Raw genomic sequence first — 25,093 nt, forward strand, 5'->3', positions numbered from 1 at the left:
GCGCATGTAATCTGAGTGTGGAGCGCGCTTGCTGCACGAGGCGCGGGCGCGAGCACTTCCGTTTTTCTATCAACAGTGGAAACAACTTAAAATAGGCCTACTACTCTATCATTTCTGGTCATAGAAAATAAACATCATTCGCAACAATACATCATTCGCAACTACTTTTATTTGTGTAAACTCACAATAACAAGAAAACGTTGTGCTTTTGTAAAATAAAATAAAACAATCAGTCGCGCTCTTTTATGGTCTCCGTGAACTGGATCGCGTCTCAAAATAAACAAGCCCATAGGCTAAAGCTTGAAATGTCCACTTTTAAACGAACAAATTCGAATCAAAAGAAAATACAGTCTGATTATGTAATCCATATGAATTTCTTCTCTAAAGGCGCATCTGCTTTACAGCGGAGATGGAGATATGTTGCAGCCGATTTAGAAAATACTAGTTTATTAATAAACAATTAAAATGCCTCGTTACTTTTTCAGAAACATTTATAATAGCCTATAAATCATCTATAGCCTTAGAAATATAGTGTTTGGCCTTAGAAAACCATTTTATCCATATAATTTGTGAATATTTTAAATGCTTATTAAAGGGGCAAAAAAAAAATCATGAACAAAAATCTGAAAATACGCGAATATAGGATATATTTTTGCGCAGCATTTGGTGTATAGGCGGGCCTACAGTTAAAATTTAAATTTTGGTGTTCAACCGTTCATTTTTGGTCTTCAAACACCCCCCCCCCCCCCAGTTGGGCGGGTAATATGTCCCGGTTTTTTATCAGACATAGGTGGTAACCCTAGAGTGTACTGATGTTTATGACACGAACAAAACAATAAACAGCATATTTTTGGCAAAAGAAAGAAAAAAATCAGTAGCTGGCTTGACGGATTTATGTTTGTCGGGTACCATTTTATTTTTCCAGTTGATGTGGTTTGTGAGTGAAACAGTATCGTGTATGAAGTAACATCCTTTAGTCACTATTTCAGACACTTCGAGCTGTTTTTGTTGACTTCTGAAGATAACGGTTGTTTCTTTGTTTTTGCAGTCTTATCTAGCTACATTTTGCAATTCAGCATATCACCTCTTCTCCTCACAGTGACATAAAAACAAGTTCACAATTACGTTATATACGTAGTTTTATGTCGAATAATTACCTGGGTAGCTGTAATAAGAGATTGACTCATCTTCATATTTCACTTCCCATGCTGTTATGTCTAATCTGCCGTTTAGGAAATACACTATAATCAATTAACTCAGTCGAAAAAAATTGATTTCAGCATTTATGATAAAAGGATCCCACGTTTACTGAGGCGGCAAATCTAAAAACTACTTCCTACACTACGTCAAGCCTAATTCACTCGCTCCTTCAAACGCACATCTGTAGGATCACCTGTGGACGGCCCGTGATTTTCCAGTGCAGCGCGAGACTCGCCGCTGATTGGCTGACAGTTATACTCAGCCTCCCGATGCAGCCAATAGAAACGATCTGATGCTTTCTCACATGAAACAGCTATAAATTCGACAGTTGCCCTGAAACAAATTCTCAGAAAGTGCCGGTAACTGCAGGAGAAAGAGAGAGAGGGGGAAGCGAGAGCAAAGGCATCAAGGGGGAGCTGACTAGTCTGCACTAAATAACTTGTTTGCCTTTCTCTCAAAGGTATGTGTTCTTTATTTTATTAATATATTTTGTATTTATATTATAGTTTATTTTGAACAAATGCAGTATATGACTAGTTGGATTGTTACATTTTAACCCTCTGGTGCTCTTCGCGTGGCGTAAAAATGACTTTTTTTTTCAATGAAAGGAATGTAGGCCTACTATTTAGTTTGATAATGTTTGTTATTTAATATTTTTAGGGGATTTTATGGTACTACATTGTATTTACGCAGTATTTATAATACATTTATTCACGTTTTGAGCATTGACCTGAAAATTATAAACTTAAACTGTCGTAGTTCTTGAATGTTTTAAAGCACAGACTTAGGTGTGATGTCTTTTTAAATACGACACATGGTAAATTATTGCTGAAGTGAAAAAAGTTTGAACCTAAAAAAGTTACAGAATTTTATGTTTATTGTTATGAACAATTGACAAAAATACTATTTTTTAATTTCTATATGAAATATATATTTTCAAAAACAAGTTTTACTCTAAAACTGCAAGAAAGTCTAAGCCATAAATCTAAACAAGTTGTGTTCCAAATTTGAGCCTGAAATCTCAAAAAATGAGCTTTCAGTAAGATTTTGTTTGGCCGCAGTAGCCTACCAAGATTTCACTAGATGAAATTTGTCTCCTATCCATTTCCGAGGAGCACAAGTGTGTTTAGGACCATTTAACCTTTTCAAATCATGATTTTTCATGTGTGTTCACATAGCAAGTGCCAAAACCTTTACCAAGTTTCGTACCATTCCGGTGAAGTAAAAAAAATGTTTTCGGTCAAAGATTACAGAGGGGCCACCATAGTGTTGAGTATTATTCTTTCACACACAAAATCAGTTATTTTTCTGTTGCGTTACAAATAGTGATGACCTTTGAATAATAATGCGTGTGTGTTTGATATACAAGTCACAAAATTCAATTTAGGCTACTTAGCAATCTTTTTGCATCGAAACATTGTGTTGGGGTCTGTTGTAATGTGAATTTTGAAGTTTTGGCACCCCTCCCTGTCACTATTCTTGCACTGTAATGCAAAAGAGCCAACTGAGTTTGAAAGAAGTGATTTTGAAAGTGATATACATAACAAAGAAGGTGTGAGTATCAATTGACCATTTGCACATTTTAATAAGAGTTCAAAAACTAAAAACTACACTTGAGTCCTTACTAGTGGGTTACCGTTAACTTTTATGCATTATTCGTGTTAATTATGAACCTGTATATAGTAGTTCTCTGGGAGGTATGAAAAATAGTAGTTACTGATTATTAGCTAATAGTGAACTACCACATTCAACTGATCGCTATTACTTACTAATTCGTTAATCAGAGTTTCTTGTTAGTTAATAGTAGTTACTAGAATGTTAATAGTGCGTTACTCATTTGTTCCTGTGTATTTATTCATTAATGAAGGAACAGTATTCTAAAGTGTTACCCTAAAAAAAATGCAGACTTATTTATAACAGCATCCTCCTCACATGCAAACCTGATCATTCCATTAAAATGACTCCAACACACTTCTCTCTCTCTTCTTCATCCACAGATTGTTAGGTCTCATCCCACCAGACACTGTCAACCACCCTTTTCCTCTTATCCGTCTGGTTTCCTACTCCCTCCAGCCATGGCACCCACTCTAGCCACAGCATTTGCCCGCCGCTGGTGGATGGCGGTAACGGCCATTATTGAAAATCTGCTCTTCTCCGCTGTTCTGCTGGGCTGGGGTTCCTTACTCATCATGCTGAAGTCTGAAGGCTTCTATTCATACCTCTGCATGGAACCAGGTAAGAGTCACTCTTCCACCCGGATTCAAAAAGGGTTTACCAATCTGATGCCACAGAACCTTTTTAAATTTCACAAAGAATGTGTTTATTTTATGTAAGGGTGTTTGAAGTAACCCAGAAACAAATGCACTGCTCTGAAGAAGCAATGTAACATGAAGAACAAGAACTCAAGAAACCTGTGCAGCAATTTAGAAGTCATTCAGGAACATTTAGTTCACATGCGCTGCAAGCCAAGCCTGTGATCATGTCTATAAAATAATTTAAAGTAATGCCTGATTGTGTTTTGTCTATTGGTCAGTGTGCATATTGGCAACTTCCATTATTCCAATCTGATCTTGAAAGCTCACAGACACTGTGTCTGATAGTCCTCGCAGGATCCTACTTTTAAAGTCACTTGTATTGTGCAGTAATAGATCACTGACAGAAGCGTTTTATGATGGTGTAACTGATTGCGCTCTGCAGAAAAACACTTTTGTGCTTACTTTCTCTAAGGAGGAGGAATGACGTCTTCCCACAGGAGCCTCACAACCACAGACACTACCACAGACTTCCATTAAATCAGCTGGTATAGTCACGGTTGCTCAGTAAAACACTGGAATGTAGAAGGGTTTTCCACAGGGATCCGGGCTTAATCAAGTGCTCCTTTAAATCGAGAGGCCTACAGCCTGTTAGATGTCAATTCAAATGTTTATCTTTTCAGTCAGTTCACCTCAGACCTACTGGTTAGCTCATAATTGATTGATTGAACTGGTTTTGGTATTGATTTGCATCACAGAACATGTTTTGGCCTTGCTGTGTATGCTGATGACCTTTTATCACTGTCTTGTTCTTTCTCAACCACTTTGGACTAGATTTAATAGAACATGAGGACATTGAAACCTATTTAACCACAAAAGCTAGTTTGAAATTCCCAGGCAGACAAGAAGAAAAGGGGTAGAGGAGGGGCAGAAGACGAGAAAAAGAGTTGTTTGTGAAGGAAACAGTAGGAGGCTTATCGTTTGGGTAGATCTAGGAATACCACTTCTTCTGGGTGGAGTGGTGGGCATCTTACGTGTCTGTCTGTCTGCTTGGCAGGAATTTCTTCTTTTTTTTTTGCATGGGAAAGTGCTTATCGTTTCTTTTTGCTGCTGTCATAGAAGTTCCTGTTTTTTGACATCTGCTGTTGTCTGTCCTTTCGGTCAGTCACATTATTGTGGCATAATAAGACTGTCTCAGCGAAAATCGTCAGTGCACAAGACAGTATTCAGCAATCTTAAAGTCCACAGATAAGACTCAAAGGACAGTGTCATGAGGCATTAGTCAGCATTCATTATTCTTGACCATTTTGAAGGATGTGAAGCATGCAAAGTACACTAACTTTGATTTCCAATCATGTAATCTTTTAAGTTGGCTTGATAACAGTTCTTTTATCACATTCAAGCTTTCTCTGAAATGAGGTTAGAGACAATTTGTACTGTGTGTCTGTTCCTTACACTTTATCAGATCTGGCCCCCAAACTAATGGCTGTGAATGAAAAGAACAACCCCTCCTTGTTTTCACTCCCTAATCTGTCTCCAAATCATTATATTAATATGTTAAAATGTCAACGTTCCTGTTTGAGTGTTTAGTGTCAGTACTTTGCCATTTCCAAAGGTTTAGGACATTTTAAAGAATTTTTATTTAAAAAAACAACCAATTTTATGTGACACTCAGACTCACAAATGCATCACATGGCTGTCAGCCCGTCAGAAAAAAAGGTGAAGGATCAGATGAAAAATCATATTCAGATTTTCAGATCAGATTTTTCTTTGTGACTGCTATCTTCCCGGGTTTGTCCTGCAATATGCAGCCATTTGCACATTAATGTGGCCTATACGTACACCATGTTTGGTGCATCTTTGGGCCAGATAACTTTGAACGTACGTTTTAATTACATTACTGGTGGAACATTTGTCCATAATGTTGAGAGAACCTTGTCAGAATATTAGCCAACGTTTTACAGAAATTCCCTGTTAGTTGTGAATGCCATTGCGATATCTTAAAGCAACACTAGGACGATTTTTTACCTTAAAATAATGTTTCCAAATTCGTTTCAGTGGTTCATCAAGTCGTAACAGGCCTCCGCTTTGTGGTCCTATATCTGCTATAACCACACTATGTAAGATTGCCAGATCGGGTCGCGTTTCTGTAGTTCTAATGAGACATAAGAAAACTACAAATTTGACTTGCTTTACGTCAAGCGTTACAATAGTCATTATTTTGTTTTTCTTCGTTTCTGATGTCGCAATACATCATACTTTCATGAAATCATGCAACATACTCTATCTTGTCTGTGGACATCGTTCATTCCAAAGCCGGTGCTGGATAAACAACGAGCGTGCGTGCGACAGTAGGCTGCGTTAGGCTAAATTATTTACAACAGCGGTAATGGACAATTCCGCTTCCAACCTGTAGGGCGACCGCAGAGGAAAAGTTACTTGGTGTTGCTTTAAAGTTTTGAAAGACAGGTTTTGTCTAATTAACTCACATGTCTCAAAAGTGTACTTTTGCTACCACATTTTGTGTTTTTCAGAGAAACATTCATTTATCACTCATCAGCAGTTAAGATGGAAAAACAGATTAGTATAAGGTCAGCTCTGATTATCTACTTTATATGTCTCCAGTGAGCCAGCAGCTATTAATTGAGTGTCACCTGGTTCAGTATCAGTAGTTTGAATATGTATATGCGTTGTGAGATAATGTGGAACAGGATTGTACAATAGTCCAAAAGGACGATTATTAACATTGTTCCTGCAGCAGAACAAGATAAAGGAAGAGCAAATGTTGAGCTTTCTCCTCTCTATCTTTCCCAGCCCTTATCTCGGGTTTTATTGAGACCACAAAATGGTGATTCCTCATTCCAAGCATTTTATTGCTGGGTAAAGGTTTATCTCAGACACTCTGGAGAACAGCTGAAAGGACCAGTTTAGACCAGATGTAATTCCAGGTTGGTTTATGCTGGTCTAGCCATGCTGGTCAAGCAAACATTTTCTAATTAGAAAAGCTGGTAGGAAGTAGGAACATTATCATACTTGAGTTTTTTTTTGTGAAGTAAATCATTTGAAGTACAAACATATGAAGTACATTTTGTCCACATTGACACCATTTTCATTAAGCATGTTAAAGAGATAGTGCACCCAAAAATGTTGTCATCATTTGCTTTTCCTCATGTCATTTCAAACCTGTATGACTTTTCCCCTATTGAACACAAAATAAAGATATTTTGAAGAATGTTGGGGTCCAAACAATTTTAGAGCCTAGGATTGACTTTTATTGTATGGAGAAGAGAAACTCAAGACATTCTTCAAAATATCATCTTTTGTTTTCCACAGTAGAAAGAAATTCATACACGTTTGGAACGACATTAGTGAACGAACTTTCCTCAGGCTTCCAGTGTTCTTGTTGCTATAGAAATTGTACATCTACAGACAATTCCAAGTCTTGAGGCATTATTGGAGTGTCCTTACCTTCTGTAACTTTAATTCATGGACCGTTGCAGCTATGGTGTTAACAAAAGGCCGAAGAGTGCATAAACCCCGGTCATGAACTTCAAGGAACTATCGAGAGGTATAGAAGTCTGCACGTGCGGCATCTGCGTGGTTGGACAGCAACCAGAATCACAAGTACCTGATGCTTACGTCACAGCATAGGGCTCACAGCAGGGACACACGTGACCAGTTTTTACACCAACATCTGAGTTTTCTCACTCTCCCTTTATCCACTTGATTTAGCAGAAATGGTGACCTGATGAGTAGTGAAACTCCAGTGGGTTGTATATATCAGGTCACATTAGCAGTGAGCTGGTTTTTGGAACATGGTAACTGCTGACTACAGCCAGTAGGATGGCTTCAAAGCATTACTGTTGTGTGTGTTTACTCCATCAGGGATGTGTTGTGGTATCACCCCTAATCGCCCCGACATAATAAGTTACATGGGTCCTCATTAGCCTCTTATACCTCTCCTCTTCTTCTTCTTTCCTAAAGGAAACAGCTCAACGGCAAACCTCTCGTTACCAGCTGTGCCTTCATCATTGTCGAATGATGCAGAGTTTGATTATGACGAGTTCCAGCCTGGAGGTGTGGAGGTGGTCCCTCTGAAACATCCAGAGGAACACCTGAGGATGAACGGCTGGCTCATCTGTAAAGAACAGGATGAGATGCTGAATCTGGCCTTCACCGTGGGCTCCTTCCTCCTCAGCGCCATCACACTCCCGCTCGGAATCGTCATGGACAAATACGGTCCACGCAAACTCCGCCTGCTTGGAAGGTAGACGGCATGTGCTTAATTTTCAATATCATTCTTATAACGATCCAATTTTTGGATTAATAAATGAAGCTTATGCACCGTGTAATATGGTAAGTGTGTATCCCAAGGTCACATCACAATACAGATGAATGACCAGAACATTTTCCATGATTATTTGACCTCTGAGTTTCAAATCTTCCTTTCCAGTGCCTGCTTTGCCCTCTCGTGCCTAATGATCGCTTATGGAGCCAGCAACCCAAATGGTAAGAATGTCCTATATGCAATTCAGTATGAATTTATGTCTTCATACTTAGTAAAACAGATACCAATATGTCAATTTTCCACTAGGAACAGTTAACACCTGCTTGTTTTTTCTAGAACTGTCCGTTCTGATTTTCATCGCTCTGACGTTTAATGGCTTTGGGGGAATGTGTATGACCTTCACTTCACTTACGGTGAGTGTTAACTTATTCATGAATGTACACTTGTGCTTAATTTTTTCCATCTCTTTTGATGTGTTTGAATTTGCTTGTTGCTCGCTAATTAGCTTGCTTTAACTGCCGTAAACATTGAGGGGGATACGTCCCATCTGATATTCAGATTAGCCGTGGCTTTTTCAGTGGTTCATTTTGAAATTGTAACATTTGTTCCCTGCAATCCTGCTACATCCAGTCTAGTTAGAAGTCTCCGTGTCTCCTTTTTCTCAATCTTTTGAGTGTCTCTCAAGCGTGGTGCAGTAAGTTAATCATTAGACCCATTTGTGCATCTTACTTCAGTGTTTTTCCTGCTGACTCGCTTTTGTCGCTGCTCTGGCACCATGGCAGCATACAGTACTCCTGATTCAGTGTGCTGACCCTGTAAGATTAGCCTGCGGTTATCATGTGCTCAGAGGAACTATATGACCATGAACTCAAAACACTTACACCCAGAGTCCAAAATGTACTTTTTGCCACACCTGTTAATGTCCACAAAATGAGAAAGTTTTAAAACAAAACCTGCCCCAAATACTTGCATTACATTGGCTTAATGCAAAAATGTTGTTGATAATAATGAGAGTGTTCTTGTTTGCCGTGTTGCGTCGCCTGCTTGAAGTGTACATGGACTGGCAAAGTCGCATAACAATTGATTTTGGAGAATATCTTCACGCCAGTTCTGTTCTCACAAAACACAACTGTTCCATCACAAAGCTGCTGATAACTCACATTCAAACACATTCTTACATAACAGGACACTCGCTGTTGCTCATCCACTTGTTGTCACAGGAACAAGGCATAACTGTGGGCCGGCTCCCCCAGTTTGGCCTCAAATTAGAGACTCAGATTCAGCCGGCTCAGACTGGATGGATCATTCCTCAGTTCTTACTAACCTAGTTATTCCTCTTTTATTGACAATGAGGAACAGAAAGTAAGTGAAGGAAGAAAGAAGTGTGGATTAAGTGTTCAAAAATAATTTGGGGCCACTTAATAGTTCTCGTAGTCTTCTAGTTTTCTAGTCCTGTCACTTGCTCTTTCCCTCTTTCCTCTCTTTCAACCCCCAGTCCTCATTCTCTGGTTCTAGTCAGTGCCTCGGAACTGAAACTGCTTTCTCTGTTGACTTGTGCTTTCATAAGCCCGTAATTGTTGGCTGTCTCTCCTTGCTTCCTGACATTTTTAGAGAAAGACTGTGGGTCAATTGTCTTAATGCTCATAGCAGTCACACCGTAAAAAGATGCTCTGAATAACCACAGTCTGAATTTTATGATTTTTATATTGCTATCGTTATGGATTATTTATATTATATTATATTATACTAATAAATAAATAAATATATTGTTTTAATAATTAAAACTTAAAAAAAAAAATGAAAAAAAAAATACAATATACTATGATTACAAATAAAATAAATGAATGTAAATATATATACATTTATTTATTAAAAATTAAATATAGATCTAAACATGCTTTTCTTTTTTGCCAGGGTTGTTATGGATTATTTCAATTTTATATTAATTTATTTAACGTTTTAAGTTATTTATATTTAGAATTATATACATTTTAAATTAATAAATGTTATATATATATATATTTACATATTTACAAAATAAAATCTGCAGTGGATGTGTGTCATGAAACAAACTAGTTTTTACTTAATACCAGCACCCAACAGAGCAGTCCTCTGTCTGCCTATCTAAAGTTATTTTTAACCAAATGTTATTCACCTGTTTCCATGTTTCCTTCCAGCTGCCCAACATGTTTGGTGACCTGCGTGCCACCTTCATCGCACTCATGATCGGCTCGTATGCTTCCTCGGCTGTCACCTTTCCTGGGGTCAAGGTCTGTTAGATTAAACAACTGGGTGAAATCAAATGATTGTAATCCTACCTTATGTTCTTAGATATGATTTGTTTATTGTGCGTTGTTTCTCTTAACAGGTGATCTATGACATTGGTGTGACCTTCATCACAATTCTTGTGGTCTGGGCGGCCTGTGCAGGACTCGTCTTCATCAACTGCTTCTTCAACTGGCCCCTGGAGCCTTTCCCTGGACCCGAGGACATGGACTACACGTAAGAAACACACATACTAACTCTAACCCACGCTCTCATACGCATCAAACATTTACAATATCTCACTCTCATTCTGATTTTTTTCTGTATATCCAGTGTCAAGATCAAGTTCAGTTGGCTGGGATTTGACCATAAGATTACAGGAAAGCAGTTTTATAATCAAGTGACGACAGTGGGCAAGCGTCTTAGCGTGGATAACACTCACAAACAGAAAGAGCTTGCCAGAGAGGGTCAGAAACTTTGTCTGTCCACCATGGACCTGGAACTGCAGTGTGAGACCAAGGAGGAAAGTAAGTGACAATGTTTGAACAAGTCTGACACAAGAAAAGACCAGAAACATGCGCAAATACACAAATGCAAAGTTTCAATAACAGAGCCATAAATGGGTCGACAGGTCTACAAATCATTTTGACTATCTCTGTTTTCCTTTTCTTCCTTGCAGCTCAGTCATTCATGAAGAGTATTTTCAGCCCTCTGTTCATGTTGAGTCTGGTGACCATGTGTGTGACTCAGCTGCGTCTCATCTTCTACATGGGAGCCATGAACAACATCTTGGAGGCCCTCAGCGGAGGAGATCTTAACACAGGTGGATAAGCATGTTTGCATTTGTCCGGAAAAAATATATTGCATTTATTTCTAAATACATTTATTTAGTGTAATTCTGTTATGTGAACACAGCACAAACATGTTTTACTTATTACATTAATTATGTAATGTTTGATTAAGTAATAACAAAAATAATAATAATGTGAATGCAGTAAAACATATTTTCTGAAATTTTTTTTTTTATTATGATAATTCAGATATATGAGCACAGCAAAGAATTTTTTTCTGGATAAAAAAACAAACACATTTTTTTAATTCCAATAATTCAGATACGTGAACACAGGAAAACAACATTAAAAAATAAAAAAATAAAAAAAAATAGGGGAGGGGGGTAAAAAACATTTCAAAACAGTTTCTCGTGATCACGTGAAAGTCTGTATATTTTTATTTTTGCAAAGGTCCCTTAGGGGCTCCGTAGTACGTGAATGCAGCAAAACAAAACTTTTCTGACAATAAGACTAAACAATTATTTTTTAATTATAACTCAAATATGCCACAGAAAAGAAAATACTTTTTTCTTTTCTGAAAAAACAAACAAACAAAATTTACAATAATACAGAAATGTGAACGCAGCAAAACATTTTTCATTTTCTTTACTGTAATCTTTAATTACGATAATTCAGATATGTGAGGGAGGGGTCAAAAAAAAAAAAAACATTTTACTTTTAATAATACAGATATGTGAATGTAGCAAAACAAAACTTTTCTGAAAAAAAGACTAAACAATAAATATTTTAGTTACTATAATACAGATATGTGAATGCTGCAAAAAAAAAACAAATCCTTTCTGGAAAAATATTACTAGTAAAGATTTTTCAAACCATATCAGTTTTTTTTTGTTGCCGGTTTTGAAATTTTAATTACCTTCTAATATTTTTTTAATTTTTACTATTTTTGCAGTTGAGAAAATGGAATTGGGTAAGAATCTCAGTAGCTCAGTACAAACCAGTAGAGCATGTAGTTCCCTAAGCTTGTTGTTTTAACATTTAACCTTCTCCTGTACTCACCTCAAGCATAGCCCACTCCCTGTCCACCTGTGCTCAGGGACGTAATGCATACGCAAGCCTGCAGAGTGCCATAAACTCAGCCATTAACCAGAGTAGTTATTAACAGACGTTATCCATTATACAGTGTTATAATCTCTCTCTCCCTTGTTCTCTAAGTGAGCCTATACACCTCAATTTTTGGAGTGATGCAACTCTTGTGCTTGATGACGACGCCGGTCATCGGTCAAATGATGGACTGGAAGCTGAAAGAATGCGATGATGGAGAAATCGATGAAAAAGAGCCCAACAAGTAGGTTATAGAACACATTTTAGTGAACTTCGGACATGGACTAATAATGTGTGAAGCTCAAAATGCTAGAAAATCAATGACAGCTGTTTTAAGCGTCTCTGTTCGCTCCATGTTTCCAGGGTTGAACCCCAGCCCAAACGCAGAGACAAACAGATTCAGAAAGTCACCAATGCCACGCGTGCCTTCATCTTCACCAACATCCTCCTCGTCGGCTTTGGCATCACCTGCCTAATTCCCAATCTCCCACTTCAGGTGTGTGTTATGTGTCTCTGTGTTATGAATAGTCCATAGAAATGTATCAATTTAACAATAATATACAGGATGTGTTCAGAATAGCATACTACCATACTATATTTCTGCAGCATGTGTACTGTTTTTTTTTTTTCAATTTGCGTGGAATACCAAAACAACCCACATTGCCAAAATTAGAAATGTTGCCTTGGCAAAAAACTGAAATAGTACTAATATTACTAAAACATAAACTAAAAGTAAATTAAAATAAATTAAAGCTAAACAGAAATATTTAAGAAAAACAAAAATGTAAAAAAAAAATATATATATATATATATATAACTGTATAATTACAGTTACTTACAGTATACACATAATTACATAATTACAGTATACACTAAATACTGCAATAACTACATCAGCAATATTAATAGTATGCTAGTATGCTATTCTGTAAATGTGCAGAGGAAGGCTGTGGACAAATTTGGAATAGCATACTACTCTTACTATTTCTTCCATGCGAGTAGTATGCACCATGTAGCAGAAAGAGTAAAAGTGAAACGCAACACTCACCTATTTCCCTTGAGGGTCTGCTTAGCTGTACAGCATCTCCCTCTAGTGGCTCAATTATGAAACTACTAGCATGTCAGCTGCCAATTTTACCATAGGAAACAGTCAAATAAACATTGGTTTATTGATTTAGTCATTTAACCTCATGCCATCTCTCTCCAGATGCTCTCATTTGTCCTTCACACCATCGTCAGAGGCTTCATCCACTCCGCCATCGGAGGACTTTACGCTGCTGTGTGAGTTTATCAGCATTATCTCTAATACGTGATTATATTCTGCTTGTGATCATTACTTTTGCCAGTAATAGCAGCATTTAAAGCATATAATATGATAACACATAATCTGTTTGTGTGTCTGCAGGTACCCATCATCTCAGTTTGGTAGTCTGACAGGAATGCAGTCATTGGTTAGCGCTCTGTTCGCTCTGCTGCAGCAGCCTTTGTTCATGGCCATGATGGGACCACTGCATGGAGACCCGCTCTGGGTATGAAACAAACAAGAGAAAGCTTTAGTAATACTAAATGGATTAAATGCCCGTTAGGCATGTTTTGACCTCCTCTCTATCTTTTTTCCTGGTGTAGGTGAACGTTGGTCTGCTGGTTCTCAGTATGATGGGCTTCTTGTTACCGCTCTACCTGCTGTACTTCAGGAGAACTCTGCACAAAAAGAGGAAGGAGAAAGAAAATAATGCTAAAATCTATCTGAAAATTAACGGCAGTGACGTACCAGAGGCATTTGTGTAAAAAAGCTAAAGAAAAAAAGCAGATAAAGGGAAAAACAAAGGCATGAGAATATCATCACAGCTACACAAAAACACATACCCGCAGTGACGATTAAAAACAATATCGCGCGTCTCTTTCTTATTGAGTAACTCAATGGATGAAAAGAGGAATGAGAGAGAGCCATAAAGCAACATGGGAAAATTGGCATCCCCCTTCTTCACCATTTTATTTTAATTCAGATATTTTAAATTACGCATTTATACATGTGGTAAAGTTTCAACCCTGACTGTCTCGGGACATTTCAGTATACGGCATATTAGTATATGGTATTTATATACACTGTTTCTGCCAACTGGACATTTTTGAGGAAGACTGAGGCCAGCCTGGCCCGCACAGACGGCGTAAGGATGCCAGTTGGCTGTTTTGCCCAGAAACGCAGCCAAACACCCCATTCATTAAACTAACCTTCACTGTATTGAGATTTCAATGTAAACCAGTATAGCCCCAAATTTGTAACTGTAATAATAGTGGTGCAATGTAATTGCATTGACTAAAGACCACTTTCAAGAACATTTTTCATTCATAATGATACACAAAGTGCCTTTTTTTATGAAATAATGTTGTATTTATGAAAAGGATTTGATCACTTTTGATTATAGGTACTTTATGAAAGCCACAATTTATGTATTAAGTTTTTATACTACTTGCACATGAGATGCATACATAAAAGAGGCTGGACTGAACTGCTAATGATCTGCAGTAAGTGGCTGATCTGCGAGGTGATGGCTGAAAGCTGAGGCGCAGATGTCAGGGCAACAACAGCACTTTAACACATGTCCCATAAAACCCCTCATGACCCATAATTCCCTTTTTCTGTCTTTCACTAACATTCCGTGATTTCTCAGTGTGTTGAGAGTCATTTATGTGTCACTGATCGTTAGATCAAGTTATCATGGACCTCTGAAGTAAAATATCGTATAGAAAGCACAACTTAACTCACAAACGTGCCTTTTGTGCAGTTTACAGTGCAGTTAGTAATGCTAATGATAGCTGACGGGAAGACTGGAGCCAAGGATTCTGTGGAAATGTTTTGGTGTTGTGTGTAATGTATTTATTTCTTAACAGGCCATATGGACAATGCAGCCTTACTTGCAAAGGTTGTTATATTAACTTACATCTCAGTGTTGCAGTGGCTGTTTGTTTGTTTGTTTGTTTTTTCAAAAACCTTCATGTATTGTTCTATATGGCATTAATGTTGAAGATTATATTCAATAAAATTTGCAATTATTACATTTGTGCCATTTACTATTTTACAGTGAAAACATTATAATAGATGTACTGTAGAATTAAATATACCTTAGTTTTATTTTTTTAAATATAAATCTAATCAAGAAAAACAAGGTTGTTTTCTCTGATGGAAATATTTTGAAAAAAAAAAAAAAATTCTGAGTTAGCATTTGACTGTTTTTATTTATTTTAAGGAATACTGAATCTGTTTTTGTGCAAGTGAGATGAGTAAATGCATGCTCACATTTAATCTAGAACTACAGTAACCATCATATTTACACACAACACCTCTGAACCTTATTTCAGATTTAAACATGGGGACAGGAGAGCTGTCAGTAAAATAAATGGGAAAACAAAGTAACTTGTGTTACTTATTTGAAAAATTAACTCTTATATTTTGTTGTAAATCTTAAAGTAATGCGTTACTTTATTAGTTACTTGAAAAAGGCAATCTGATTAAGCATCTTGCGTTTGTCAGGATTCTGAGAAGGGAGGACTGAGTGAGGCAGGAACACAGTCCAAACAATAGGGCAGGAGAACAGTCAGGGATGAGATATCTCCAGGCTCTATGGCAAAGGTGGAAACTTAAGGAACCAGAGGCTTGGCATAAGTGAGATGTAACCAACACTGTACACTAGACTGGCTGCCAGGACAGGAGAGTTAACGACCAGGATGGAACAGGAAGCATGGCCGGAACCAACACAAGAAGACACACACATGACAAGACAACAGGAGAGACAACAAGAGATCAAAGCTACATAAAACTGACAACTATCATGATTATGATTATCATAATTATGATTATTGTCATAATCAATTATCATAATTATCAATTATCATAATCAATTGTCATAATTATCATAATCATGATTATGATTATGGCTTACAGCTTATGAAAACCCCAAATTCAAAATTAGAATATTGTGAAACGGTTTTCATAAGCTGTAAGCCATAATCATCAAAATTATAACAAATAAAGGCTTGAAATATTTCACTTTGCATGTAATGAGTCTATATAATATATTAGTTTCACCTTTTAAGTTGAATTACTGAAATAAATGAACTTTTGCACGATATTCTAATTTTTCGAGTTTCACCTAGTTTAAAAAAAAGAAAAAGATTATAGTGATAATAAGTAGGCTAATGTAGATTTTTTTTAGTGTGCTACAATGAGCAATTATTTAATGCAAATATTTTATTTGTAATATTTTTATACAATATATATATATATATATATATATATATATATATTTTTTTTTAATCAAATTCTATAAATGAGTCTAAATTAACGAATAAATAAAATTACATAGCTGCCGTTATCCCTTCATCATATTTGGGCGTCCTTAAAGGGATAGAACACAAACACACACACAAAAAAACGGCCTAGAATTAACTGGCATCAAAAGGTTTGCTGAAAGTCTATATGACATTAAACGAGAATGATGATCTGACTCCTTATTAAAATTATAAATCAGATTTTAAAATGCTCAATTAGGATGACTAGTCCACTGCAGAAACAAATAGCCTACACTGGATCATGTTTTGAAATATATAAATAAACAGTGTGAACGGGAGACACAGACCTACTATGTGATTTGAGAAATAATTCGGTGGAGGGCAAATCAGAACTACATGAAAATAATCGGATGGTGGGATCTGTCTCCAGATGTGCTATAAATAGACTGCACCAGTTTATCGTTACATAATTGTGACAGATTGTAATTTGACTGGTATATAGACCGCTATGCGACCACCAGCTGTTACATCACAAAAGCGACCACTTCAAAGTCAGACCATCCATCAACAGTCGTCCCCGTAAAAAAAAGAAAGAAAAAAAACATTAAAGCTTACCACGATTACCCCCTCCTCTATGACGACATCACTCCTATGTCACGGCATCAGGGGTTGTTGTTAACGCCCCCCTCGGCCATGATCAGGAAGTGAATCTGTGGGAAATAGAAAAACGGTCCCTAGAATGACATAGAAGCGGGTGAGGTGGGGTAGACCAAGACACCGGGACTAACGCAGGACTCGACACCAATTTGGATTCATCCAGGTGCAAAACGACGTAATCGCTGAAAGGCATAAAGCACCGGAGAAAATGCTCATTAAAGAATTGTAAGTGCAGCGTTATTTTTGATCTGATTGTAATGAGAGCATCCTCTGTCTGTTCATGCAGCGCAGGTACCAGAGGCCATGGCGACATTGTAAACTTGACTTTCTGACAGTTCACATTTAAAGCTTGATCGCAATAATTTTTCAGGCATTTAATATACAAATGGCTTTGGTGATATATTTATCATATTACCTTGGCCTACAATACACTTTATATGTGTTTAAAACGTGTATCGCTTTGGCTGGTGCAATTAAAACGTTTTGCCTTGATAATAATTATTATTAATCAATTAAACGCTTTTAAGAGGATTTTTGGAACAGATATCTCATCGAGTGGGTTTAATTGTTTCTTCATTGTGTTATTGATAGCCTACGCTCGTGAAGGTGAAACGGACCGAATTGAGCACACCGCGTTCGATATTAAATGGCCCCTGTGTATTTATACTAATACTTTCAGAAATATCCCGTTCATTCATCGCCATGTGGCAATGCGATAGGCCTATGCCATATTCACATTTTCAGAACAACTGGATCCGTTCACCTTGCGCATGTTTCATTGAACCGCGCGACTAAATAACTTGATAATAGGCTACTCCAAACCTCCCCCGTCATTCACCTTTGAAATATTAATAACCTTTATCTGCCCACAAACAGAAGGCACCGTCAGAAAGGTCACTGAAACCATATGAGGCTCTCTTTTCATCTCAAAACTGTGCAGTGCGTCTGCTATCACATATTTTCTGATATCCCTGGTGAACAAAAAAATCTGTTTGTTGGTTTTAGATGGGTTTTGGTTAGTGTGTGAATTGTTCAATGACTTTAAAATAATCTGTCAGTAATTTTCTGGGAGCCAGGTTTGTTTTGGCGCCCCTATCGTCAAACTATCGTAAAGACGTTTTCAAAAAACTGGCGATTTTGTGATACATTTATGAGATGTAAAATCACTGTAATAAAGTGTAAAACATGACAGTGATTTTGTTATGCCGATTTACATAGCGATCGAGCAGCTGTTGCTATGGTTACTCGTGCAAAGCCGAATTCTGTTCGCGTGCGTTTATAGACCTATAGCACATTCGGAGTAAACTTCTATGGTTATACTGTGTAAGCTTAGGGGCGGGCACGTTCATCTGGTTAAACTGGGAGTTGTTGACCAGTTAACACAAGCAAACCATCTTTTTCCTCTCAGCAGGGAAGGATACGCTTTAAAATTAATTGAAAAAGAAAATGGGTTTAAAGCGGACTCAAACGCATTGCACATCAGGTTTCTCCTAATGTTTGTCCTTCTGAAATACCTCTTTCTCTTAAATTCCGCTGTCGAGGTGTTCTTTCGTGCAGGAAAGCGCACACACACGTCTTCGGGATGACTCACGAGCTGCCTGAATCCCTACCACGCGACGCATGTAACAAGGACGCGCCGCTGTATTATCATCATCTGTCATACACCGGCATCTCTCTGACGTCACTTTCATCCACGTCACGGAGGTTTTGAGAAATAAAGAGGGCTCCGAAGAGAACGAAATGTCCTTTCTATAAAAAAAAAATGCAGCATTGGTTGGTTTAAAGAATCATGAAATATAGTTAAAATTTTCTTATTTTGGAAACTAGCCTACCGCCATAACAACCAAATAATAACAATTGGCACGTTTAAGAGGATCAGGTTCTCTTGGCTCTAAAGTGGATGCTTGTACACCTCAGGTCCCTCAGGGTTTGTTGTCCGTGGTTCTTCATGTTTTCCAATAATGGACTAAAAATAACTTTCAACACTAAAAATACCCTCGGGGGTGAAGAATTAGACCACATAAATTGGAATGTGGTTTGAGTTTCAGTTTTGATCAGTTGTATTTAATGCAGATTACTGTCATATTTAAAATTCAAGCTTCATTATTATACATGCAGGTTTTATGACCTCATATTTGAGAGATTCATGGAATATTTGTTGTTTTAAATCAACAGTCGCAATAGTCTTTTTCTTGCCTGTTGTGACATTTATCCAAATGAAACGTCTTTTCGTGTGAGAAGTAAGGCAGGGCTTTTGATTATTGTCATGCTATTGCTGTGATGTTACAGTATGCAAGAAGAGATGTTGCCTACATAAGTTATTTTGATTCAAGATTACGAGGCCACATGGGCACATTTAAAAAAGAAATAAAGAATGATGTGCACATGTAAATCATTTATAATAAATACATCAATATTCCATTAAAAAACAAGACTTTTTTTTTATTTCATGGTGACTTTAAAAATAATTTGTCACACCACACTAAATTACTCTAGTGAAGGTTAAAATGGTGATAAACTTATTATAGGACATGAGATACCATTATAAATAATCCATGGACATATTATACATCAACTACCTACATTTAAGGATTTTTGTGCTTTTATTAGACATCAGAAGTTTGTGTAGGCTATGCGAGCTAAAGCAGTGACCTCTTGTTCTGTGTGTCTCTTACTCACTTTCCTCTGATCCAGTTTACCTCCAGGATCCAGACACAATGTCTGCTGGGTCTACTGATCTTGTCCGCCATAAAATACCTTTTTAGTCACTCATGCCTCAACGTCATGGCAATTTGACAGATTATATGGGCTTTTCTTCTACTATGATCACTTCTGGCATGGGATTTTAGAAAATAAACTCTCTTAAAAAACTTTTCACTATCTCACTATAGTTTAATTAGTCTCACTAACAATATCCAACATTCATCACTTAACTCTGTCATTTTGACATTTTCTATCCTGAAAATGTCTTACTAAGGCTAATTTTATAGCTTTTATGTATCCTAAATAAATACACACAATTAAATAATATTTTTACACTTTTGACTATTCGTCATATTTTTACACTTTTAACTATTTAACAAAATTATAGCTTGACCTGAAATGATGTTTAATAATTTTTTTTTTTTTTTTTAAATTGTTCATAAATGATTTCATCTCATTTCATTTCAAGTTCTTTCTTGACACTAACAACTGAAAAATGTTGGCTAGTGGAAAAATGGTTGGTTTTGGTAAAGGATGCCACAACTGTGGGATAGTTGTAATTTGTTAAAAAAAAAAATCTTTTCACACAATAAATATCAAAAAGTTTTATGATAGTTTAACTTTAGATGCTCAGTTTTAATTTAATTATTTAATTTTAGATGATCATAGTTTTAATGCAATGATTGATATTTCCATGGTTTAAGATTGAAAGTCTGGCTTTAGGACAAGTGTGACATCAAATGTATAAAACGCATTAGAAATGTTCCAAAATATATTAAGAAAAAATGTACCTTCATAAAGGAAAAACATCATAAAAAAATATCACATTATTATGTCCTCATCTCTGGCTGAATGCAGTTGATTTTAGTTATATAGTAAAGTAGAGAAGCTGACCTTTTCTCTTAATATTGAATTTCAGAATCTATTTGTAAACTTGATTGTCTTGTTACTGAAACAATAAGTAAAGCCTGTCTTATACAGCGAAATGCAGCCATGCAGGCAAAGGCATTTATAATGCAGAAAGTAGCCAGGGTGTCATCGAGTACATGAGACACCGAAACCACCATGGTGACCGATAGTCCCTGTTCAGGACACAGGCAACGCTCCGGAGGGCAAGGTGACTCCTGCTATTAGCAGATGCTAACAGAAAACAGTAAAACACACCTGTGCGACCACAGCGTTTGATAAATGGTGAGACTTCACACTGAGTTAATGAAGCATCTGAAATGGTCAGGACAAACTTCCCTCAAGTACAAAGGATTATATAAAGAAAAATCAACCTGTTCATAATCAATATTTTTTTTAGTATTTTTTAAAAGTGATTTAAACGTGCAGAGTGTGCACATCATTATTTATTTTAATTCATGTGGCCTCATAATCTTTAATCAAAATAACTTCCTTGAGGCAAGTCTCTTCTCTTCTCTGATGACGTGTTTACTGGCTGGACAACCTGTCACTCATATGACATCACAGCAATAGAGTGCTCCACATAGGGTTTTTTAAGAAGTCTTTGTTAAAATCATGAATTGAGAAATCTAATGTTCCTTGATCTTTTGACATATAAGAGGTCATTGTACTATAAAAATATCCTTTAAGTTTCAACTTCTTTGGACCAAAAACAGCTTTTATTGAAACCAAGTGCAGAAAATTACTTGTTTCGGATTTTGTCACATTATTTTGACGGACGTAGTGTGACGAATCATTGCCTCTTTAGCCCCGCCCACCAATTCATGCATGTCATGTAAGCTAGTAGTAGTGCTGCCTTCACTTGCTATCTGAATTATCATGAATACGAATTTCCTATAGTTAAAAAGTGCACGTGAACACCCTCTCAAGTCGTGTTTATCACTGGGAAGCTCTGGGAAAATGTTGATACCCAAGTTCCTGAGTTGGGCGTTCCCTAAACTTTAAACATGGCGGAGGGGAGAACGATTGTTGCTGTGACTGGTTTTCTTTATTCGTTTTTATCACAACATCTACATCGCCTTGTCTTGTCGTTAAAGTAGTGTCAGTAAGACACTGTTCGTTTGTTCGCTTCATTTTACTGCAAATTCATTTTTATACAAGGCACAGTTCGACGCAGGCTTTTCAGAGAGAAAAGATGATGCAGTGCCAACTACATTGGATCCGACAGTAATGTCGCAACACACAAGTGTGAGTAACAGTGTTTTTACCATGTGTCACTATTGCTTTGGCTGATACAGATCGTTTGATATGTACTGAGTATTTAAACTGTAGCGCCGCAGTCAAACTGAATAGTTTGATTTGCTGTTCTTCCCTTTGCTTCGGCATTTATGGGGTTAATGCAAATGACAATGAAGGCCTATACATTTTTTACTTCATCAAAAAAGGATAAAGTATGAATAGCCTATAAGAACGACAGTGTGAAAAACAATAATACATTGTCAATTACAAATATGGTAACTCCAAGTACTTACTTACTTTAATACGCAAACCTGTTACCCAATCATAGCAGTGGGCGTTTACTTCCAAGTCTTGAATGCGGCACGCCCATCAAAACAGAGTGTTCGAAAGAGAGGTTCAAAAACAGGATAAAAAAATAGCTTATTACTTCTAAATTAGGATGTTTTTTGATGTAAAAATCTTGATAACATTTTAAGTGGATATCGGAGAATATTCTATATATATATATTTTTTTTAAAATTGCAGTTCATGACACCTTTAAAGCGTAAGAACCTATTCATCCAGAAACGAGGTGAATCATAACTTTGATTTAAAGCAAAAAAGTTTTTTGAAAATCGTACACAAATACAAAGGTACAAGATTGTGTACTTAACGGCTTTGGTGAGCGAAGGAACTACAATCCCATGAAGCATCGAGAACAGCATAATCGAATTAAAAATGATGGAGAAATAAAAAACTACTCATTTTAAAAATGTTGACATTATATATATATATATATATATACATACATATTTTAAGAAATATGTATAAACAAATATTACATTTTTGAGACCATATAGGGAGATTACATTATTCGTAGTGAATAGGGGCGGAGCTTAAGAGCTCTTTTGGCATGTTTTGCTTGTAGCGAGACTCTGATTGGTAGAATTTTCTGTACAGAATCATGGGTAATATAGTTTGTCACCACATATTCTGATGTTAAACATGATATTTTTTAAAAATAAGTTGAAATAAACGGAGCAATTCCAATAGGGTCCTCACACCATCTGTGCTCTGCCCTAATAATGCAGGCCGACGGCTTTAACAAAAGCATATAGGCCTACTACCATTGATTAACAACCTCGTAGCTCACTGTAGGGTTGTCTTGAAAGGTTTATAGATTATCATTAAAAATCAATTTCCTTATGGAGAAAATTAATGGAGTTTTTATTTCCGCAACCTGACTGTTGCTCTCTATAGCAAACCACAGCGATCCAACGATCCAGTAAATTTCTGATAGACTAAATCAAGTCCCGTCCTACATTTTTCTCATCTTGTTCGAAAAGCGGATTCATTCACATTTGTGTCACAATAGGAAAAGACTATCTCAACTTCCGTTTCATGCCGACTTTAAAGGTAAACCTGGTCCTTGACCTCCTAACAAGCTCATGCTTCCTGTCAGAGATTGCCTCATAAGTCTGATGTATACAGTCCTGAGGTGTGTGCGTTCATGTCATAAGGCAAATAATGAGAGAGCTGTGCTGGAATGGAGCGCAGTAGTTGTATTGTCTTACTCCTGAGAAGTATTGATTATATATGCAAGCTGCACAGAGTTTGGTACGCTGCCAACTACCATCCAGAAACAGTACACAGATATTGGAGATGCTCTTAGGTTTGCTAATATGAACAGATTCATTTTGTATTATGATACTTTAGGCCACTATATATAACATTTGTTGAAGAGACAAAACTGTACATTTCTTGTCTATTACCACCCACTGCTACTTATACCAATGATGGAAATAAGTGCAGTTACAATAGCTAAATATGTGGGAGAGTGTTGTTGCTATAGTGTGACGATATTGTATTGCAATAGGTAGCACTTCAAAGTCAATACCAAATCTAGTTAGCACATTATTTGTAATTGAAATGGTTTAATGACAATATGGTTATGGTTACACTTAAAATAGTTAGGCTACATTAAAAAATTGCCTTGAAACAGAGGGTATATAACACAATTGGGATTTTTCTAAACACTGTTTTCTACTGTGCATTGAAAATTATTCTGATCTTTATTGGTGACCAAATCAACTGTCAAAAATCTAGTCAAAATAGCAAATTATATTTGTATATATACATACATACATGTGTATAACAGTTGTAATATTTTTCACAATATCACTGTTTTTGCTGTTTTAAAAGCTTTCAAAAACATTAAAAGAAATCTTACCAACACCAATATACAGTATATGGGAATGTTGCATATAGTAGTTCTATTTTAAGCAATTGTCAAAATAATGGCAGAAGTAAAAAGCATCCTAATAATTTCTAGAAATGTTTTAGAGATGTAACCACATGATAAAGCAAACATGCTCATTATTGTTTAATTGTTTTTCTTTCTCTTTTGCAGTCGAGTGATCCTACCGATTTCTGTGGAGGAGGTAAGTGCAAATTTCGTGTGTGTGTGTGTGTTTGTACAGCACGCTGTGAACGCTGATAATGACACTGATCTCAAACATTGTTTTGGTATGTGTGTGTGGTATCAATCGCTGATTTACATGTGTTGAGTTCGGATGACTCAGTCTTAGCTCGTTTTGACAGCAGAAGAGTCACGATGTAGTTTTGTGATCCTCTCCATGTGCAATAAGCCACAGATCACAGTCGTTCAGTCACTTATGAGTCATTTATCTCAGCAAGAGGATGAATCTTTCTTCTCTCATGCTGTTTGATACCATACAGCCCGTGTAGAACCACTAATGCATCACTTCTCTTAGTGTGTGCCAGCATTAATAACTGTGCTTTTGGCCTAGTCAGCTATTCTCACACTTTGCTTCCTCTCTGTCTCTCATTCTTTCCTCTGCTCAATTCAGACTGAGCATTCCCTGTCTCCCAGTCTCCTCATTTCCCATGATCCCCTAGCGTGTCATTCTATTCAGTGATCTGGTCGTGAATATCTAATGAGTTACCTGATACCAACTCCTTCTGCCTCTCTCTCTCTCTCTCAGCTTTTCTCCTCGTCTAGCCTCATGCACATTTGTGATCTGTAAGAAAATAAAATTCAGATTTCACTTTTATGTATTTGTTAGCAAAAGAACTGCCAAACGCCAAGAGTGGTGCAGGTACTCGAGATTTTCCGATGGGGTTTTATAGTCGGGTTTTTCAATTTATAAGTAAAATAAAGCCGTCAAAGAACAAAACGTCAAAGTCTAGTCAAGTTATGTTTACCACAGGCTTAATTTTACGCATAAAATCCATTATAAAACCCCATAGGAAAATCTCGAAGGAACCAGCGGCGAATTAGTCTTCCGAGTTCTGATGTCATACCTGCACCACTCTATTATCAGTTAATTTGTACAATGTAATTTTTGCACCGCAAACGGCACCAATCAAAATAGCAGTCTGTTTGTCCGAACAATGGA

The 25,093-nt window shown here is 36.8% G+C and overlaps 2 protein-coding genes across 4 annotated transcripts in view; both read left to right on the plus strand.

The window, feature by feature from the left end:
* Positions 1-13,729, plus strand: part of slc43a2b (solute carrier family 43 member 2b) — a 186,837-nt gene extending 173,108 nt beyond the window's left edge. Inside the window, exons 2-16 of one of the 3 annotated variants that reach the window (XM_056247772.1) lie at positions 1,625-1,660; positions 3,198-3,435; positions 7,437-7,719; positions 7,906-7,961; positions 8,077-8,153; positions 9,918-10,010; positions 10,109-10,242; positions 10,339-10,532; positions 10,685-10,828; positions 11,749-11,766; positions 12,012-12,144; positions 12,264-12,396; positions 13,108-13,181; positions 13,306-13,429; positions 13,527-13,729. In XM_056247772.1, coding sequence (XP_056103747.1) covers positions 3,276-3,435; positions 7,437-7,719; positions 7,906-7,961; positions 8,077-8,153; positions 9,918-10,010; positions 10,109-10,242; positions 10,339-10,532; positions 10,685-10,828; positions 11,749-11,766; positions 12,012-12,144; positions 12,264-12,396; positions 13,108-13,181; positions 13,306-13,429; positions 13,527-13,688 — 1,785 coding nt within the window. In that variant the 5' untranslated portion in view covers positions 1,625-1,660; positions 3,198-3,275 and the 3' untranslated portion in view covers positions 13,689-13,729. Of the gene's footprint in view, positions 1-1,551; positions 1,661-3,197; positions 3,436-7,436; positions 7,720-7,905; positions 7,962-8,076; positions 8,154-9,917; positions 10,011-10,108; positions 10,243-10,338; positions 10,533-10,684; positions 10,829-11,748; positions 11,767-12,011; positions 12,145-12,263; positions 12,397-13,107; positions 13,182-13,305; positions 13,430-13,526 lie in introns of those variants that run through there. The other 2 variants (XM_056247771.1, XM_056247773.1) reach the window with 2 other exon arrangements.
* Positions 13,730-16,865: 3,136 nt separating this feature from the next.
* Positions 16,866-25,093, plus strand: part of pitpnab (phosphatidylinositol transfer protein, alpha b) — a 31,664-nt gene continuing 23,436 nt past the window's right edge. Inside the window, exons 1-2 of the mRNA XM_056247780.1 lie at positions 16,866-17,072; positions 24,085-24,115. Coding sequence (XP_056103755.1) covers positions 17,056-17,072; positions 24,085-24,115 — 48 coding nt within the window. The 5' untranslated portion in view covers positions 16,866-17,055. The remainder of the gene's footprint in view (positions 17,073-24,084; positions 24,116-25,093) is intronic.

This window comes from Rhinichthys klamathensis, unplaced genomic scaffold (genome assembly GCF_029890125.1).
Source record: "Rhinichthys klamathensis goyatoka isolate OS25496 unplaced genomic scaffold, OSU_Roscu_1.1 h1tg000050l_1, whole genome shotgun sequence".
In the NCBI taxonomy this organism is placed as follows: domain Eukaryota; kingdom Metazoa; phylum Chordata; class Actinopteri; order Cypriniformes; family Leuciscidae; genus Rhinichthys; species Rhinichthys klamathensis.